Source organism: Semicossyphus pulcher, unplaced genomic scaffold (genome assembly GCF_022749685.1).
Source record: "Semicossyphus pulcher isolate SPU_LCO1_2020_fin unplaced genomic scaffold, fSemPul1.0.p SCAF_25, whole genome shotgun sequence".
In the NCBI taxonomy this organism is placed as follows: domain Eukaryota; kingdom Metazoa; phylum Chordata; class Actinopteri; order Labriformes; family Labridae; genus Semicossyphus; species Semicossyphus pulcher.
In genome coordinates, this window is record NW_027211699.1 from 8,412,067 (window position 1) to 8,433,419 (window position 21,353).

The following is a 21,353-nucleotide window of genomic DNA, read 5'->3' on the forward strand; positions in this document are numbered from 1 at the left end:
ATGCACGTTACTTTAATGGTTGTTTATTGCACAGAGGCTTCAGGCGCTCCTAACTGTCAGCTGGCACCGGCCTGACCGGTCCCCGTTCAGCCAGCTCTGCAGCTCGGTGTTGAGGGGGACAGTTGAGCTTCAACAGCTGAATGATAATTTAAAAAGCCCTAAAAATGTGATGCGTTATCTTGTCCACAGGGACCTTTCAGGGCAGGTTTTGAATGTTGCCTTGTCTGAAGTGCCTGGCTCTCCCTCTTCAATGGTTTTGTGACCAGAGCAGCTGCCAACGTTTGATCTTAAAAAACAAAACTCTGCAACTTTCCCTGCAGACTGTCAGTTTTCTCTTGTTGCTGCACTGAAATGTAGTTTGCATTAGGATTTTTCTTAAGAGTCAATTTAAGAGAGAAACAAGAAGGGCATAGCCTTCATAAAAACACTGAACATTGTGGTCGTGGCAGTGGCTTTCCATCCCCTACAGTTGGCTCGTCAGAAGCCTGGCATTGCAGCCCTCATAAGAAATAAACAGAGCTGCTTGGTAACACAAAGAAAAGAAAGTCTAGGTGAGTAAGATTCTCAAACTCACAGGTTTCTCAATGAGCTCGATGCAGGGCTGCAGGTCCAGGCCGAAGTCGATGAAGCTCCACTCGATGCCCTCCCTCTGGTACTCCTCCTGCTCCAGGATGAACATGGTGTGGTTGAAGAGCTGCTGCAGCTTCTCGTTGGTGTAGTTGATGCACAGCTGCTCGAAGGAGTTCAGCTGGGAGACGCAGGAGAAAAATGATTGTTAACCAACAGCAGGAATACACAAACAGGGAGGGTTGTTTGTTTGACATATTTGTACACTGTTAAATCATAAAGAGTTGTCTTCACGCATTCACCTCAAAGATCTCAAAGCCAGCGATATCCAGGATGCCGATGAAGGAGGCTCCCTGTCTCTTGGTCTTGTCGAGGGCTTTGTTGATCCTCATGACAAGCCAGCGGAACATCCTCTCGTACGTGGCCTTGGCCAGCGCCTCCACAGCAAACTCCGCCTGCTCCTGGGTCTGGGCCTTCTGGACGTAGTCTCTGCCCACTTTGATCCTGGGTGACAGGATGGCCCGGGTGAAGTCTGTGACATTCATGCCCATGAGGTGGCTCACCTTCTGGGCGGCTGTTGTAGAGGAAACAGGAAAGGTTGAGATGAGAGGGAAAGAGAGGATCATGAAGTTCTCTATGACATGAAACTCATGACAACACGGACGTTTGAGGGGAATGTTAAGCAGCACTTGTATCTTTTCCCCTGTTATCATCTTGTCACTCAACTCTTTGATCTGGTGACACGAAGAGCTTTTTGTTTAAGTCCTGGAGCACACCTTTAGTGGTGAAGTCATCGCATGTTTCAAAGGTTGTGTAACCACTGTGCCTACAGAGTAAACGTGATCAAATGTGAGACCGACTTCATGAACAGTTTAATCATGTTGCAGCTGTCAGTCAAACATTCAGCTAAGTGGTATTAGACGTTAGCACAGGTGATGTAATACGTTACTGTGAGGCATTAATGGCATTTGAATGATTTACTTATTTGTGCAAAGCAAATGAAGCTGCTTTCAAACATAAAGAGAAAAAAGTTTCAGTGCATGCAGGTTGTTTTGGTAAAAATTAACAAGTTATAAGCGGGCGCAAAAGTGCTAAATTTTATTTCCTTTCAGTCACAGGAGCTCTAACAGCCCTTCACTGTGACTCTTGCTGCTGCACAGAAGAAACACTTTCAGTTTATCAGTGTAGTGTTTGTTGTCGGCTCATTTTTGAAAGTAATAACCATGTGACGCGCTGACAGGCGCACATCTTAAAACGGTTTCGTTTTTCACCAACATATAAATAAAGTAAAACGACGGTGGGGGTGTCCATGGACTGTAGTACTGTATGTAATCAATGTATGCTCCACTATGATGGTGTAACTCTGGTAACACCGACTACCGCAGTACGCTTACTGTACATCAGGGTATGTTTGCAGGAGAACCAGTGTTCAATTCATTAACGAAAACTATAACGACAAATGTTTGTCAAAGACCATTTTTCCATCACAAAGACGAGACAAAAAAGATCTGACGACACGTACGTTTTGTTTTGGTTCATGAGACGAGATGGGACTAAATGTTAGTGGTGGCTGTCGGGCATTTAAAATGCATATTTTCCCTCACTGTGCGTCTAATCTATCCGTCAAAACACAAGCAATGCACTCCTGTAACTGAGTGACCCGGTTGGGAATAACGGGTATCACGAATGTGGTTGTGAACTTTCTCTGTTAACCCAGGCTTTCTGCGTCAGGCTTTCTGCGTCAGGCTTTCTGCGTCAGGCTTTCTGCGTCAGGCTCTGTGCGCGCTCACAGAAAAGGCGGGGTTTTATGCGTCATTTGACGCTTCTTCTGCACAAAACGGAGCGATCATCTCAGACTGTTTAAATGTCAAGCGATGATGAAAAGTGATCTTTAGATGCCGTGTCCTCATCATTCTTTCATTGTACGAATGATCTGCTGATATTTAAAGTCTTAATTTTACCTGGAGCTCAAGAGAGAAAACCTTCTGACTAAAATGTGACTTTTCATCGACTAAAACTTGAAAACAGGTATTTCAGGTTACGGCCCGGCTTACCGGTGTTGTCTGGCATGGAGGCCTGGTCGGTGTGGCGCTCCTTCTTGAAGCTCATGTTCCCGAGCTGCAGCACAGAGGCCACCACCTTCAACATACCTGCATTAAAAAGGGAACAAACAGGAGCATTAACATGGTGTGATGTTGCCGCTAGTAGCATGAGTGTGATCAGCAAATGTCGAACCCCTGCTACAGATGGGTAGAAAAATGTTTTAAACATTTAAAATGCAAAGATAAAGAACCAACAAGTTAAGTTTAAATGAAACTAGAGCTGCAACTAAGGTGACAAAAGGTGAGATAAACTTCAGCTACTAAATTTTGAGGATCTAACATTTCATTTCCTTCATTTTTGTAAATGTTTGTGCCTCTTCTGCATAATTCTATGACGATTATTTGCTTTCTGTCCTCTTTTGTGTCTTTTGTTTGGAGAATTTACGTCTTGATTTGCGCTCGTAGGTCAAATTTTGAGGTCAGAAAATCCAGTATTCGCATCCCTGAGTAGGTAAACCCAAGTTCATGCAGAGAACAAGATAAAACAAAGTAGTTCTTTGGTCATTTCCGATCTGCCTCACCGATCTGCTCGTCCTCTGGGATGCTCATGATCTTCATAGCCTCCAGGGTCTCTTGGAACAGGTCCTTGTCCTGCTGCCCGGGAATTGTAACATTCCCGTTAGAAAGGAAACGGTAGTTGTTGTAATTTTCAAGGAGGAGCTCACCTAAGGGAAAAGGAGTCAGTGAGATAAATCCTTGACAAATCCTTCCTGTGTGTTCAAAAGGAGATTTATGTGATGTGTTTCTTACTGCGCAGTTTATCTCCTGCTCCTGTCAGCAGGTAGTAGAACACATGGAAGGTCCTCTCGTCTTTGGCCTGTCGGATGGCACGAGATTTCTCCAGCAGGTCTGTGGGTCAGTGCGTCAAGGACAAGTTTTCTGATACCACCATGACTATTTCTGTTTTGTAGAGACACTTGATCTGATGTTAAATCGATAGAGAAGCAATGTCAGTTTCAAGGATACAAGTCTCAATATTGGCTCCAACGATGTAACCATTGACGTCAAAGTTGATCCTGATGAATTTTCCCTAAAAGGAGAAAAAGAACATGTAAAAAAGTACGTTCAACAGTCTGGCTGGAAAACAGGAAGTAAATAAGGATTAGATGTAGCACTAAGTCTTACAAATCGGGAGGAGTTATCGTTCTTGACCGTCTTTGCATTCCCAAAGGCTTCCAGGATGGGGTTCGCCTGCAGCAGCTGCTTCTCCAGCTCCCCCTGGTGGATATGAAGAAGACAGCAAGGCAACATATAAAGTACACGAACAATTTGCCCAGCAGTTAATGAGGATAGTTCTCAGCCATGGATTCAGATCAGAGAAGCCCTTGAATCAATAAAGTTCAGAGCTCACTGTGAAGTATCGTGAGAAGCTCACATTGTGATCTGCTCTTCATTTACTACAGAGTTCCTTCATGGTAAGAAACTGATTATTTACTCCTCTTTAAACAAACATGCTGACAGGGTGGTATGTGTTTATTTACCCGTGACGTACTTACATCTGAGGGAGAGGGAGAACATGGAGTGTGCAAAACATTTCAACAAAAGGCGATAAAAAGGAGGGATACCATAAACACACACACAAGCAACACACACTGCACACCAATCATTTCCCCCCGACACATGACATCATGTTAGTGCCCAAATCTGCAAACACCCCATGAGACCCGGTGACCCTCATCAGGAACCCATCACCTGTTACCCCCGAGCAGAATGATCCGGTGAACCCCAAGCACACAACAGACACTCAGATTAAAACTCCACCTATACTGGCTACAAGTTTCTGCACCTAAATTCTAAGCACAATTTTTTCTTAAACATTCTTCGCATAAAAAGGAGATCTTGCCATAGTTTGCTTTCCACAAAGGCAGTTTATCCACCTATGTGGCTGAGGATTACTCATATCCATCCAGCAAAAACACAGGAAGTCTAGAAAGCTAGTTCTTCCAGGCTAAAGCACATATGAAATAGGGCTGGGTCCGATTCGAATCGATTCTCAGTTGAGTGATCCAATATCTATTAATAAATCCCGAGATCGAGCTTTAAACATTTGTATGAAAACGTGTCTGATCACTCACGTTTCCGAGCGCTCCTGAACGCAGCACGACTCAGCCAAACTACACTGACGACGGAGACATCAGTGATCGCCGACGGACTCTTTTTATCGTGTGTGCGTCCATGAATATGCGAGTTAGTTTAGCACTGATGTTTATGTTACTCTCTGTTAGCGTCGGCTTTGACCGCGAGTGTATTTTCGGCGTGTTGTTGTACAGTATGCTGCTCCCCATAACTCGTAGTCTCGTGTGGTTTTGTTCTCAAATCTCGCGCAAGTTGAACCCCAGTTCGTTTAATCAAAACCATGAGCCAGACGCACAGACCGAAAATCGGAAACTGGACGAAAGGTTCATAAGCTGTTTAAATTAATAAAATTTTATAATATTGTGTTGACTGCTGTGTTCTTACCAACTGTATGACGTAACTTCTTTGGGGTCAATTCTTCTTATTAGAGGTGCATTGATATCATAACTGAAATACCCCTAAACAAAATCGATTTCGAATTGGGACGTTGTGAATCGGAATCGAATTGAGAAATCCTTATCGATACCCAGCCCTGAACATGTATATGTTAACTAAGGATTCAGAGCATTGATAATGTGCTGTACAAACTCTCAGTGAGCTGTGAGATACCAGAGTTTACTTTAACAAGTTCCTCTTTTGGAAGGAGCTGGATTTCCACTTTAAAAACTTGTAAAAAATTGTAAAAGCTGTTCTAACAAATAACTTTAAGGACACAAAACCAGGCCATGAGATACAATCTGTCTGTCCTGAGCCTATCAAAGCGGATATTGATCACACAAACTGCTTATGCATAAAAGAGAAAAGCAAACTTTGGAGCAGTGATACAAAACGTGAAAAATTCAACCAGACAAATGTGTTGATACATCAAAGAGATTAAAAAATATGCTTTATTTTTCCCAGCACAGACCCCTCCCCTCTTATCCTTCTATTGTCTGGCTGAATTTTTCACAGGAACACATATGGCCGCCGCTGATCTGCAAACAAACTTCCTGCCTGCTTTCTATTGGCTGACAAGACAAGTCACCTCTGCCCTTGATACAAAGTGACTCCCACAGCGACGACGAAGCGGTCCAGCAGGGGGGAAAGGGAGGAGAGGATGAGGGGTGAGGGCGGGGGGTGGGTGGACGAGGAGGAGGAGGAGGAGGAAGGTGACGACAGAAGCAGATGGGGGAAGAGGAGTGAATGGAGGGAGAGAGTTAACTCACATGTGACAGGATCGAGCTGTTCTGTTGATGGGAAGAGAGAAATACAACAACCTCAAAAAGGGATGATAGATGTGGTTTTCATCAAACCGCACTCATGTTGCATCTATCATACAGCTGCGGGACAGAAAACAGCAGTGCAGGTTTTTCCACCGGAGTCTGACGTAACAACGTGACTGCTGCCTGGCAGACTGAGTTTTACTTCTGATGACGAGATGCAGGGAAATCAGCAAAAACAAGCGCTGCACAGATTAAGTCGGCCTCTGGTCTGTGTACAGTGTCAGAGTGCCAGAAGCCGTCAAATCTGCACTACTGTTTTTCTGTTCCTGCAGGTCGACTTTTCTTGAACTCTTTTTCCTTTGATGGCAGCTCTTTTCTGCGCCACAGAAGGACTTGACTACTGCAGAAAATCAGCTGTTCAAATACAACAATGTGATGATGGATTAACAATCTAGTGCGCCTTCACAAGGCAATGAAAAGTTGGCTGATGGAGTGTGTAAAGAGGGAAATGTCGTTCCTGTAAGATGAAAGCACTGCATGAATGAATCACATAAAAAGTAACAGCAGGAGAGAGGTGAGCGATGAAGTGAGAGAGGTGGGAGATCAAAGGAACGAGTGGAGGATGTACGAGAGTAAGAGGAGGAAGGTTTAAAGGATGAACTGTGTGGATGACAGGCAGGACTGACCTGGTCTTTCTTGGTCTTGTGAGAGGAGGCCACATGAGCCAGATACTGGATGACTTTCTTGGTGTTCTCTGTCTTACCAGCACCGGATTCTCCACTATGACACGGACAGAGAAGCGATCAGAGGACTTAGTGATGAGTGTGGACGTTATATTAACTCTAAATGTGTTCATGCATTTGTGACTCACGTGCAAAGGATAGACTGGTCTTCACGATCTGCAGAAAAGAAGAGCAAAATGTTAGAATGCAACTTCTGCAGAAAAACACTGCTGCATGCTCTGAGCGAGTTATCGCCACAGTGCATATAGTTGTCATAAGTGCAACAGGAAGTGCATTAGCCACAGACAGGAAACCAATATCCGGCTTCCTGTGACTGTAAGGAGCTGCTGCTAGGACTCTGATTAAACCTGAAAACCTGTAAAACGGTCTGAGCACTAAGCTAGAGCCAAATATGGCGCCAAACAGGGCACGAAGAGGACAGAGGGGAGTTTTTTGCGCTCAGCACACCAGGAAAACAGACCTATAAAGACGCTGCCAGGCTAAGAGGGTACATACAGGACATTATAATACAATAGCCCTGCAGGAAACTCTCCATTAAGTGCTCTTAATGGATGCTCTTTTGATGTTTCTGCTGATTCTGGTCGCTGCAAATGTATTCAATGTGGCAAGAATAAAAGCTGCAAAAAGCAAAGACATCAATGCAGCGTTTTGACACCCCTCACAAGAAAGATCACGCCTGAGGTTTGGTGCAACCTCTCTTAGCGAGAGCTGAAACCATATGCTAATTTGTGAGACCAGAGAGGCAAGTAAAGCATCAGCACCTAACCAAATATGCTGCTTAATCTACAAGCGGCCCTCAAGTTCCCTTAAAAAAATATCCAAATAAACTGACAGCGTAGAAGTTTGTATACGTACATCCCAATGCCTCAGGAGTTTAACACTTTACAGCTTCGTGTGGTACCACTCAGAGAACAGAAGCGTCTTTCAGAGTGAAATCTTAAAGAGACTCGTATAACAAGCTCGGGGACGCTAAAATACTTCTGGCAAAAGTTTGAGTAGAAGAATAAAAAAAGGTTTAAGACTGTAAACTCCACATCATTATGGTTGTCCATGTTTCTCATGCAGTGCTCATTGCAACTGGGACGGTGACTTACCCTGCATCATGCTTCTGTAGGCTGTGTCAGTGATGGCGTATATGTGCGGCGGCATTTCATGTCTCTTCTTGCCCTTGTACATGTCGACGATCTCCTCTGAGTAGATGGGCAGGTTCTTGTACGGGTTGATGACAACGCAGAAGAGACCCGAGTATGTCTGCAGGAGAGAGAGAGAGGGAGACAAACCTGAGCATCAAAGAAGAAGGAGTGAGGGTACCAGTGGAAGAGAGGGGTTTTGGTTTTAAATAGGATAGATGAAATGGTTGTTGGGCATCTGAAATACCATGACAAACACAAGACACGTTTGAGCTGTGGGGGAGCCATGTGGTAGAGTAGGCAGTATCAGCATTGTCAATACCTGGAGCTTGCATGAACAGAGCATGGGTCTGTTGAAGGTGGCAAAGCTGGTTGGGTTGCAGCGACCACTAAGGATCATGTGGTAGGTAAATTATAAGTATTGGGATGAGGACACAACGGGAGGGGTGTCTTCACTGAGCGCTTATCCTTATCATTAGGGCACAAGTATCTTGTGTTTAATTCAAAATAGCAATAACTTATATGTAATCTCTATTTACAGATTCTACATTGAAATGTATTCCGTTTGAACTACGCTTGTAGTCTGAGTAATATTGACCAATCAAGTATCAGCAGGCTACGGTGTATGCAGGAAAAACAGTCCATGAGCAGAGCAAAAGCAGACGGAACGTAATGTGCCGCGATGACATCTCAGCTTTCATCAGCTGATTGGACGACGAGTTACCTTCTTATTAATCTCTTCCTCAAATGCATCATGATCGATCCAATCGTTCAACAAACGAGCTTTTTAAAGTTTTCTTCTCCTCAAAGCTTCATTTTGACTTCTTACTAATCTGCATCATGATGATGTCATTTCAGCAAACTTAGGACACAACTAAGTAAAAAAGATTTCTGTAAACGATGCAGCGCGCGGAAAAGGTCTTGACTGGAAGTCGTTTATCACTAACCGCTGGCTAAACCGGACACCTGATTACCGTTGTCCCCAGAGGCCGATGGGATCCGAGATTGCTTTACATGCTACTATTATTTAGCGATATAGGCACATTTTAAAATGGTACAGTGCAGCCTACTCTATTGATTGTGTGGTAAATGGCAGAGGATCACCTAAAAAAAAATCAACGGCTATTGTTGCGAAAGCATCATTAAAAGTGTCTACTTAAGGGCCCTTCATATTGTGGAAATGTTTATTTAAGGCTTATATTTAATTTTAAAGAGGGGGCTGTTTCACATTCTAAGACGTATATATAATGTTACAATGTTGGATGTCCAGACTCAACGTGGGTGAAGTTTCAGCTCTGTATAGTAAAAGTATGTCGGAGTAATCCCCAGGCTGCTCAGCTCAGTCTGCAGGCCGCTGTGAACGCCAGGTTTCACATAGTTTTTCCTTCACACTGCACTTTGTGACGTCACAGAGATCTGGCCAATCAGAAGAAAGCGGGCTTGTAGGGGCGGGGTTTCTTAAAGGGACAGAGCTGACTGAGTGGTTTCAGGCAGAGGCTGTATGAGGGCCTGCACAGAGCACCAGTGGGAGAAAAATGAGGATTTTTTAAACTGTAAATTATGCTAAGCTACTCCACAGGTATGAGAGTGAAATATGAAGCTTGAAATTAGCATAATACCCCCTTTGAAAGGCTGAAACTGAGACATGCTGATATTATCTGTGTAATGGAGGAGTGTAATTGCAGAGTTTCTTATCGTGTGTTCTGTTTTTACGGTCTCATCTTGTTACTAAGTTTAAAATAGCTCCAAGTCTTACAGTGCCGTCTCTGCCCGGCCTCCATCATCTAAAACTTGCTGGTTAAATAAAGGTTTAAGAGATAAATAAAAAATACATTATCGTGCACTTATAATACAGATTAGCAGCTTTCCGTCTCGTGTGCAGAGCAGAGTCCGGATGTGGGACTGGGATACGGATCATTTCTTACGCTAATGTCCAGGTGCTTCCTCTAAAACGTGCTCCTCTATTAAAAAGGGGAAGTTGTCCTGTGATTCCATCTACACTGATTTAATAATAAGGCCATTCGCATCCCACATTTAATCTGAGCTGAGAGTTTCTCATAAAATATGGCTTGTTTTCCTCCTACATTATGTAACCTCAGCCCCACCCTGCTGCAAGTTTAACTGATGATTGAGCTTGGCATTAAAACTACATTTCTACGAATTGACAGGTTGGCCGAGTCTTATCAGATCTGCATGACAGAGTGAGCTCTTCTGCTTTCAGGCCAAGAATTAAAACCGTCTTTTACTCCTTTATTTAAACCCTCGCTAAACCTTTAAACTCAATTCTCCTCGATTTTTTCCATGCGCTACATTCCTGAGCTGCCCTCCCAACGTCTCTGCACCAGGCATCTCTCCCTCTGTTAAACAGCAGCTCTCCCTGGAGAGGCGTGCTTCAGAGCCTGGAGGACCTCTAACCGAGCGTAGCCCGAGTCCACGGAGGGAGCAAGGGAGGGGACAGCAGGCTGTGTTGATACGACCGGGTCAAAACGCAGCGTCAAAGAGAGCAAATCACTCCCAGCCCGGCACTTGGGGATAAAGATGATTAATCATAGGGGCAGTAATAGAAGTTACAACACAATTTACATTCCACGTCCATCTCCACCCTCCCTCCCCCTAACTCTGCCTTCACATCTCTCAGACCCCGGACTGCATTGTTCCCCGAGGCTTCCTGTTTACGAGATAACTCCAAACACAGAGAGCAAACAAGGCAGAGCTAACAGGGAGCAGAGAGACGGAGGGGGAAGAGAGGGTGCAGGAAAGGAGCCATGAGCATGCTGGCAGATTTCACGGTCGCTTCGCAGTGACAGTTTGCACACAATGGCTCGTCTTGAACAATGGGGCCTAATGAGATAATTAGGAGTTGGGCAGGGGAATAAATTGGGCTGGAGAGCAGCCATAGAAGATTGCTTTTATAAAGCAGAGGGGATTTCATAACAAGTAAAGGAAAATACTTTATGTGCCAGGGGACCGAGTAACCCTGCCCTTGTGGCCTAATAATTCAATGCTACACTCATTTAAAAGAAAAGGATTCAATGTTTGAATCTCTGCTTTGTTCAGGGATGTTTCTGCTTCATACTCACGTATATGAGTCCAGAGTAGTATCTCTCCTTCAGGTTGTGCAGCACAGACGCCTCGTTCAGGCACGTGAGCTCGGCCATGTCCTCCACCTTGCTGAACTTGGGTGGGTTCATCTTCTGGATGTCGTCCTTGTTCACCCTGATCTTCTTCCCAGAGTCTGCCAGCTCCACCACACACTCGTCGCCGCGCTCCTCCTTCACCGAGCCGGCCTCGAAGCCCAGGCGCTCCGAGGGCACCCATACCAGCTTCTTGGTGGCCCAGTCAGCCTGTGCCAGCGGGTTGTTGACCAGGTTGCGGTCCACGTACAGGAACTTGTCTGCGGCTGACATGTTAGCTGAGAGAGACAGGAGAAAGAGTGTTTGTGGTTAGCGCTGGGAAATCAAGAATATCTTATTCTAAAATCAAGTACATGAATGAACTGATGCACATTTACAGTAATATCTGGCGGAAACAAGGCACGGTGGTTGCATAAAAGGTTGAGGTATGAGGACCTTTGCAACCCTCCCATCTTCACATGATATCTGAGGAATTCAAAAAGGTCACAGCGGACGGGATGTACAACAGGAAGAGTCTGCTGGAGTTCGGTCAGGTCGACATAAAATAACCATGTCAAACAAGGCTCCGTGTTCCTGCTTGGCTGACCGCTGTGAATACTTAATCACATTTCCAGCTGCTGAGCCACACGAGTGACACCGAAGAGAAACATTTGCAGAAGATCACAGAGATTTAAGTTCATCGCTCAGTGAAAGAGCCTCCAGTTTGTCTGAGCACTCCAAACACAACGGCACCGTCAGGCTGCCAGTGAGGGAGCGTGTCTGTTTTGTCGCTCCTACTGGTTGGTCTTTTCAGGAGAAGGAGGAGGAGGAGGAGGAGGAGGAGGTGACTGTGGGTGATTTCTGAGCGATAGCGTTAATATCTGCATGACCAAATAGTTCCTGGGACTGAACCTGGTAACTAAATCCGGAAACAAAAGTCCCTTTTGAACATTTTTTTCTGCTTTGATGGAACCGTAAAGATTTAAAGATAAAGGAGAAAAAACACAGTTTGGGAAGGACACCAGCACAGAGGCATGTTGATGGTGTTTTACAGGCTTTCCAGAGGAGTGATGATCTGTTGGTTATTTTTCTGATTTAGTACAGAAATGCATTCAAACAGTAAAAAATAATCAATACTTTAATTCCATATAAGCCTTTCCCACTGAATTTAGCGCATTGACGCAGGTTTATCAGACATGGGAAGACTCGCTTACAGATGCCGATTGTCTCTTTTCCCATTGCCAGTGAAGTATACTCCTGTCGTCACGAACGCTGCAGAGACAGGGTTAGCAACCAGTGAAGATATTACTTCCCAGTGAGTAAGCGGCTATAAACTGCTTTCCAGGGGTAATACATTGCCGATTGTACCTTCTCCCACTGGTGACTTGGCTTTTTTGCTTAAAGTCGAGCTGAAACAGCATTTCGAGAGTACCTAGCTTCCGTATCGTGACGTATTTCCGAGTGAAACAGGACGAGCAGGCGGGACATATCATTAGAGGGATTTGATTTGATCGTTGAGAAGTGGGCGTAGACAGATGTTCTCCACAGCGCAGTAGCTAGCTAACTGACCGAGCGTTCTTGGTGCTCTGCGGCTAAATGTTGCAGATTGATTGGTTGAAATTGTTTGGTGCTAACTTACGTAAGCACGCGTGAAATTTAGTTTTACCGGAAGAAAAAATTCTCAGATTTTGATATAAGAATACGAAGAAATGGATTTTCTTTATTTCTTTAGGCCTATATTGTCAAATAGATGCACAATATTACCGGGGATGTGATCTAAAAGGATTAAAATGACATTTTTCATTTCACCTCGACTTTAATGGGAAAGGCTACAATCAGTATTCAGACTCGGGTCAAATGACTCTGCAGTAGACCCGGGTAATTATCGCCCGGCTCCAATCAGCATTGATAGGAACACAAACCCTGTGTCGACACGCTAATCTTTGCCCCCTTTCCGGTGCGATGCTATGACAAACATTGACGTTCCGGCCGCTGTCGCGTAAATACAGAAGAACAACACAACGGCGAATTTGTTCTTTGTTTCGTGCAAGATGCAGCAACACCGGCAAGACAGCGAGGTGAGAGAGCTTCTTCTGATCCGAGGGGTGTGTTTGTGACGTCAGACGGTGACGCAGCAGAAAAGAGACCGAAAGCAGGATACTCCACTGACAATGGGAAAAGAGACAATCAGCATTTACAGCAGGTCTTCCGGGTCTGAAAAACCTGCTTCAGCGTGCTAACTTTGGTGGGAAAGGGGAACATGGCACAAGAACAAAACTTATTGGGCTCAAAATGCACAAAAAGCTCTTCCTAAAAACTATCAAGTGGACACTTTGCTTGCAGGGAAAAAGAAGAATCTCTCAACTCTGCATGTGTTGAAAGACAAACACGATGAGCTACAATTTTCGAGTGGCAGAGTGAGAAGACGATAAAAGACTAGCCAACAAACTGAACGAGTATGCACTTTGTGGGCTGTTGAACACAATGTTTCTCCATGTTGTGATGTAAGAGGCGATGATATATTGAGGTGGGAGGTTAAGTGTCAAGCTTAAAGCTGCCGTTAAATTCTGCATGCAAAAGTTTTATATCAAAGCAGACTAAAGTGCCATTTTTCCCCAAACAAAATGGTGCATGAACTGAGGACAACAAGCTCTGTACAATCTGTCCTCGTGTCACAACACTTCTGAGAGCTCACATATTAACATGCTGTCAGGGAGTGCTGCGGTTTACCCCATATAGAAAGTCACCGGACCAGTATAACCAGTATAAAGGTTAGAAGAGAGAAAACAGCGTGCCAGAGTCAACCCGCCCATTTAAAGCGAACGCACGGAGAGTCATTAAGTGAACATGCTGTGCTTTCACTGACACCGGGGCCCCACACTTTACCGTCTCAATTATCATTCCACCACAGCAGGAGCATGACACCGTTTTCCCAGCACATCCAGGGTCATGAGCCCCTCTCGATGTTCCCGCACCTCCAAACACAAAACTGTAGAGAGGCTTGTTGTGCTGCTCAAACACTAAGAACTTCACAGAGGTCACGCTCAGCACTCTCACGTCTGAGATGAAATATTAGCTGGAAGTGTTTCCTGTGTCCATGAGAGTACTGAAGCTTTGTAATGATGTCCAGTGGGACGTTATGAAACACTGCTTTTGCACAACAATGTTTTTATTAAACCCATTAAAATAGTTTTAAAGAGAGGTAGTGTGGAGCTTAGACGCTTTGCATTTTCTCAGCTTAGTGATAGATTTTCATTTCATCTTTGATTCGACTACAAAACTCAAAAACTCCTATTTATTGTAAGATTTTTATTTTTCAAGCTTCTATTGGCACCATTGGAAACTTGGAGACTATAGCGTTAATGATAATAGATTTTTTTTAGGCAAGTATGGATGTAATGGAGTTCTTTTGGACGTCATAAACAACTTTTGGACATCATAGACAACAATCTTTAGATATTTAATTTGTGATTGTGACCGAGAAACAAACTCAGCGGGACATTTTAGGGTTGAAAAATCTAACTTTACGCCCTCTCTAGTGGACATCCATGTAATAATGACTAGTTGGCATTTCTGTGCTGCGCTTTCAGGGTTCTTTATCGTCACATGTAGCTGCAGCAAGTTCAAGCACAGTGAAATTAATTTGCCTTCACCCACACAATAAGAGATATTCATATACATGTGGACACAGTAACTTACACTAAAATATATAATTAAGAACATGTAGAATATATATATTTGTTTGTAACGTGAAAAGAATATATTAAAAGGTAATTTAATGGCATGCAGTAACGGCCATCTTGGTTTTGAACGTCATAGGCCCACATACAAATACATCCCATGTAATAAGTCTTGTTGTTTGGGTCGAGCGGTACGTTACATTTGTTCTGAAGTGTTCAATGCAGGATTTTTGGTTTGCTGTGGGTCTGCCTTCGTTTATTACTTGCAAGTGTGGAGCAGAAATTCTACAGCGAGAGTTTTCGCCAACTTTGATTTGGCTTCATAACTAAAATGTTTGTAGATTTATGTTGAGTATTTTGTTACAATGGGCATAAACGGATAATTCAGACTTCAGCTGGAGCGGTACTGGATTTTTGGGGCAGATACGATAAGTTTGGCAGTGCATCTGTTGTTGTCTATCAACCGTAACGCACTAGTTAGCTAAGCTGGATTAATCAAGCTTAATGGGCACACATGCCGGAAGTCAGGTATGTGTGTGAAAACGCTTCAAACATTTTTTTGTTTTCCCTGCTGTTCTGAAAACATTCTGAACATTCATCCTAAATCTCAGGTATAAACCAAACCATGAATTTATTGTAGCATTACACCCCCACTTGTTATATCTTACATGTCTTGTTTTATGTTATGTTTCGTTGTGTGTGGATCTAAGGGAGAGCTGTAACTTTTGTGGTTGCTAATGGGCATAAATAAATATCTACAGAGATGCCAGGTGTGTATGTTGAGTGATCTAGTTTTACTTCTGACAACTGTTAAAAAAAAATCATTACACAAGTCAACCAACAAACCAACAAGTTTGCAAACCAGCTACCCATCATTCCTCAGCGAACACGAAACACTCGAGCTTCTTCAGAGAGAGAGAGAGAGAAGTCGAACAGGGTTGTGTCGGTCGAGTCCGTTCCAGCACATTAACCCTGATCTGTGAGAAAGAAAGCAGACCGAGAGCCATTCTTCTCATGACCCCTGCCTCCCTCTGTACTCTATCAACGCTCTGTCAGGCTGCGCTACAGCTGACGTCCATCACCGCCCAACCCGCCTCCGAACTCATCTCCTGCGTACCAGCTTCATCCTGTAACACGACGTGGGGCAAATTAGTGCTGCTTTACCTCTCAGCTGGCTCCACACTCCCTCCCCTGCCTTCAGCCACCCTCCTCTCCCTCTCCAGAGTCCTAACAACCCCCTCGCCCTCCCTCCCTCTCCTCTGTTTATCCAGTCTTTTCAGGGTTACATTCCTCCCATACTGACCCTTTATCAGGGAGAGACAGCGAGCAGAGGCATTCCACACATTTCTGTGCTCTCTCCACTCGGCCTGCCTTCTTTACTTCTCCCTCAGACCTATTCTCTGCCTTTCCTTCCTGCTACTAACCCTCCTCTTATTCCCATTACATCAGCAGGTCATGTATGCCTTCAGGGGGTTCATCACTCAGGAGATCAGCATTACCTCAAACTGCAGCACAACCATAACTGCATGCATCAAACAAGTGCGATCGCTCCAAGTCCCTTTGTTGATGTACCCGTGGTCCTGCAACAACCACTTGACCGGTACATTTAAATCAGTTGGGGCCATGCAAGGTTGAATATGCACCATGACTGATTATAATCCCTGAAGCCTTTGTTGTTTGACAAAAACAAGAAGTGAAACAGAACACGCCCAAAAGCTCTGCTGCTGCTTTAGTTTGCCGTTTACACCCGAGGTGCAGGGAGACATGTTGGATCTGATGAAGCAGTATCAGACACATCTAACAAATACAGACAAACACCACCTGTTGCTGCAGTCACAAGATATTTAATGTTGCAATACACAAACAGCATGTTTGTATATTTCTGTAAGCTGCTTGGGCTAAACATTTTATTATAAATCAATCTTTTCTGGGTTTTTAAACAGATCTTCAAGTTTCTTTTATGCTCAACAGGCACAAACATGTAAATATTTGCATTGATATTCGATTTGTTGTCAAATAAAAGTAAGAAAATAAGCAAAACCTTTCAGTTTACAATCTGAAAATATGCATGATTCAAGTGTTTAACCTTGTAAACATCTCCATGTGGTGTTCTTCATGTGCTACAAGACATATCAGGGACAACATCAGCAGTCATCTCCATGGCTGGGCCTGTCTGCTTTTAAACTGCAGTGTACCAAGGACAGGCTGAACAACACGTTTTCAGATTGGCAGGTTTGAGACGTCACAAACCTAAGGAGCCAATCCTGTTAATGGAAGAGGGGGAGGCATATAATATGCGTAACCTATGGCAACCACTTCGCCGATGCGCGAGCCAGCTGTAACCGTCATCGTCTACTACTACTCATTACTACATTTCAAGCTAGCTACGTTTCAACAAGTTGCCGCTAAACGATGGCAGAGACGCGTTTTGTTTTCGCGACGGAGGGGGCGGTTGGAAATTTGCATAGTGGGCGGGGCCTATGCAGAATTTTCAATGAGGGAGAAGGGGGAGATTGATTTTTACAAGGTAATTAAACGTATTTTGCATAAAAAACTTCTCAGACACAATTTATTATTTTAATCAGAGCATTTTAAATGTCTGAAACATGACTGGAGCTGCTCATATTACAATTGGGATTAGATTCAGGGGCTTATAATGGATACAAGACTTTATCGTTCTCATTGAACACAATGGGAACAGAACAGGATAGTGACTAACCCAAACCCCCTGCTGTGCTTGGGAATTGATTCAAAACGATTGATAATAACAGCCATATCTGAAACTACAGAATGTTTTCTAGAAAATGACTTATGAAGATTATAAAAATAGCTTCTTATCTGGACATAATTCATAGTAAAGTCTGTTTATGTCTGCTTTCCTTTGACTCAGATTCCTGCCACAGATCCGTGACACACTTTGAGCCACGTCTCAGGAGAATCCCATGAAGACTAAAAATGACTCTGGCAGCTATTCTCGTTTGACATGCGCTGTTCTACATTGAAATTAGAAATCAGCGCTCCCATCAGTCAGCTGTAGATGTAGGCCTCCCCTACATCGATGTTGTCTTGATTGAGATAAAACAGAGTGCATTAACGCTCGGCTCGGGCTCCTGCCAGGTCCTCCATAATCCTGTAACCATCAAGGCTTCCCTGCTTCCTCGTCACTTTGCAGCACCTCTCAGCTGTGAAAGCATTCACTCTCTATTCTGTTAAGACCCTTTTACTTTGAGATTAGCCGGTTGAGATGCTCAAAACACAGATTACTCATTAATTGAAGACACGGCAGAGCGTAGAACACAATGTAATCTCGACACGGACCCTTGGACAAAATGCTTTACCTCTATGAAACCTGACTGAGACACCATTAAAGGATTGTCTTCCTAAATACAGGTTCAGCAGTGCCCTGTCAGAGCAGCAGCCTTTAAGACAGAGGAAGAGGAACCATGAAATAAAAAGTCACAAGGAAGAGGCTCGTTTTAGAAGCTGATCTCATCCCAGAGACCAGAATGTGGTTCGAAAGAGGAAGTATCGGTGGAGCCAGGGCTTTGAGAGGGAGGTGGACAAAGAACAAGGAAAAGGGACGACCACAGAGCGTCCTATTCGGTCTTGAATGTCACTTTAGGAAGCAGGTCAGCCTCTGTCTCTATAAAACTGAGGCCATCCGTCCATCAGTCAGACTCCCTCTCATTCCTTTCCACCTCACCGACTCTCCCGGAGTGACTGTAAAAACCAGGAGACGTGACGACCTCCTCCGCAGCATGCCCATGTACAGGCAAACCCTCCTGCTCGGGCTGAAGGGAAGCTGGAGAGCAGCTGTGCTGTGTTCACTGCCCCATTGACAGGAATATTAATAGAACGACACTAAAGTCAATAACACTGTACTCCCAACAACTGCATCCCGAGCCTGCAGTGGACGTTGTTCTGCAGCTCTGTTTGTATTAGCCTTCCCGACATAGTCACATCTCTCTTACAGTTCTTGTGGATTTTGAACCCCCCCGCAAAGTTCAATGACTCTGAGTTTACTCTCTTATTAAGTTAAGAGTACGACTGGAAGACTACTGAGTCAAGCTTCATTATGGGCACACATTCATTACGTGCTTTCTCTCCCCTCTCGCCCTCCTCCTCTGAAAGCGGGAAGGGTGGGGCGAGGAGAACAGAGGGGAGGAAAAAGGAAATGACAAACCGAGAAAACTATTTTGCCATTTGTAGAACTCACGCCTTTCGAGCAAAGAAGGAAGGTGGCGTTTTCTTGAGCACATGCCGGCTGCCTCCGAGGACAGAAGTAAATTAAGCCCTTGCTGGAAAATAACCGCACTGCATGACAGATCTACATCACTTTCCACATTACTTTTCACATTCCTGCCCCGACCAGGCTCCAATTTCACTTTCAACTGTAAGCTGGCCAATGCCATCTACCATTTACAACCACAGGCCCGACTGGGTCTTACTTAAGCCCTCAGCACATCGCCCTCAGCAGCAGCCCACATCAGATGTACTTAATAACCCTTCATTAACACAACCATGCTCAAAATCTTGATCCCTAATAGTTGACCAAGCAGTCTTTGAAAAGAGTCTTCGTCGACCAATCTCACTGATCAGTTACATCCAGAAGCTGAATCCTACAGCTGCATGATGTCTGGGAGTCTGTTAGCCTTATGTCTTTTACCGACAAGCCTTCCTCTTTCAGGTGCATGACCTTTCGGGTTTTATATCCATGTGACACCGTCTGGCCGGTTTGTTACAGGTAGTGAGATAAAGATACGAGGATGAACTGCAGACACAGTAAAGTAAATTCTTTCCATGTGTGGTTAAGAAACTTTGTCAAAAGGGCCTGCACTGATTTTATGTACCACCATTCATGGCTAGTTAGTTAGCAGCTAAAGCAAGACTAATTTACTCACCATAAAGTAAGTTAACATTTTCCACGGCCAAGTCTCACAGCGAGCCGAGTGTACGCCAGTTAAAGGAAGCAGGAGATATTTTCATCATCAAATACTACCTGAGAGAGAGATAAGATCTACTGCTTTATCTGCAGGGGGCGCAGTTGACAAGCAGCCAAGAAATACGGCTTCACAGAGTGTAATGTTTGAAGACGACGAGCCCAACATGAGTCTTAAACATGCTAACAGTCTTAGCTAACAGATGCTAACAGAGGAAATTGCACCATGGTCCTCAAAGTGACCGCTTCCAAGGAACTGACAGGCCACTGATGCTGTGTTCGAAATGCCGTACTATACGTTACATACTACATGCTATATACTACATACTGCGTTCGGCGGTAGTATGTATTATGGAGGAGTTTTTCAAATTCATTTTGCACTATGCTACACCAGGCGGAAGTAAACAATAACCACCGCTTCTTTAGCTATAGCGCCCCCTTCTGCTGGAATGCTGCTGCTGTCCGTCACTTCATCTGCCGTAGTGACGTTCCAGCGCTTTGCATTGTGGGATACAGTCGGCGAGGTAGACTGGTCCGATGCATACTGGAGAGTTTCTCGGAATCAGTACGACATCCGGGCACATTTGGCATGCTGCACATTTTGCTCTTGTTTGCATACTACAGACTACATTTTAGCCAAATCAGTGTGTACTGCTGGTGTAGTACGGCATTTTGAACACAGCATGAGTGTGTTACTGAAAAACGGATGGAAGGCCTGCCTGTTACCAGCTGTCATCCAGCTGTTAGACGACTCTGATATTGAAAACATGATTTTATTATAAAAAAGGTAAAATAAAATAAAACATTTTCCCCCCAAAAATGAGTCTAGAAAAGGAGGGTTGTCTTGTAACGAGGGTAGTCTTCTCTGTGGACCGATACAGTGATGCAATAAAAGTCACATTCAGGACATCCCTTGGTAGTGGTAAAATTAGATTTCAATGATTTATTAAAATCGCTTTTTGTAATTATTATCACAATAATTACTTCAAGCTAACAGTTTAAACTTCTCGGGTCACTTGTATTTGGTCGTTCTTAAATCACAAAACAAGTAGAAGTTGTTAAAGCCAATTCAATATGTGGACATATTGTCCAATCAAACTGTTGACCCACACTCTTGCAACATACCACCATGGATACACAACTGTATCCATGCAGCACGCACATCCAAAAGGATAAAGTGAAGCGTTTTTGGCTGCGTTTAAAAGTTAGAAGACTTCCAGGACACTAGAGTTAGTGTAAGGAATAGATCATTTAGAGTGGGGTGTGGTCTGATAAGCTCGTCATTTTAGGGTCATAGAACAAATTCCGTATACTACTCAATCCGGCGTCTGATTATATTAACTGATTAGACAGAGCAGACAGATACTGCACCACTGAAACCCGCTGATAGTGATGACCATTAGATAAGTAGACGGTTGATTATGTAACCTCTGAACAGACAGTGAAAGAATGCAGAGGGGAGTTTAGATACTTCAGTGTGTCAGCAAGTCTTCATACCGAGGAACGCTGAACCTCCACAGCTACGTCTCATTTCAGACCAAGAGAAGACGACCACGACCGCTTCACCTGTGCACATAACTTCATCCTGTCGCCCGTAGCTCTTACCTGTATCACTTCTTATCTATGCCTGCGACACTCCCTTTGAGTCCCTCAGACAATACGAGGTTATCTCACTTTGTCAATGCATTGTTTGTGAAGTGATTGTTAAACAGTCAACAATCACAAGCTGCTTCGACAGGCTGCACATCTGGCGTGACACAATTTGGACAAACAAAGGAATAAAATGTCTAACGAGAGACAG

The 21,353-nt window shown here is 44.1% G+C and overlaps 1 protein-coding gene across 2 annotated transcripts in view; it reads right to left on the reverse strand.

Moving 5' to 3' along the window:
* The window catches only part of LOC138604016 (myosin-9-like), a 39,631-nt gene that overhangs the window by 13,044 nt on the left and 5,234 nt on the right, over positions 1-21,353 (reverse strand). Inside the window, exons 2-13 of one of the 2 annotated variants that reach the window (XM_069675818.1) lie at positions 10,901-11,232; positions 7,785-7,941; positions 6,819-6,846; positions 6,634-6,727; positions 5,951-5,971; positions 3,795-3,887; positions 3,636-3,699; positions 3,420-3,518; positions 3,191-3,334; positions 2,622-2,717; positions 870-1,141; positions 575-748 (exon numbers count right to left, since the gene is read on the reverse strand). In XM_069675818.1, coding sequence (XP_069531919.1) covers positions 575-748; positions 870-1,141; positions 2,622-2,717; positions 3,191-3,334; positions 3,420-3,518; positions 3,636-3,699; positions 3,795-3,887; positions 5,951-5,971; positions 6,634-6,727; positions 6,819-6,846; positions 7,785-7,941; positions 10,901-11,227 — 1,569 coding nt within the window. In that variant the 5' untranslated portion in view covers positions 11,228-11,232. The remainder of the gene's footprint in view (positions 1-574; positions 749-869; positions 1,142-2,621; positions 2,718-3,190; positions 3,335-3,419; positions 3,519-3,635; positions 3,700-3,794; positions 3,888-5,950; positions 5,972-6,633; positions 6,728-6,818; positions 6,847-7,784; positions 7,942-10,900; positions 11,233-21,353) is intronic. The other variant, XM_069675819.1, reaches the window with a different exon arrangement.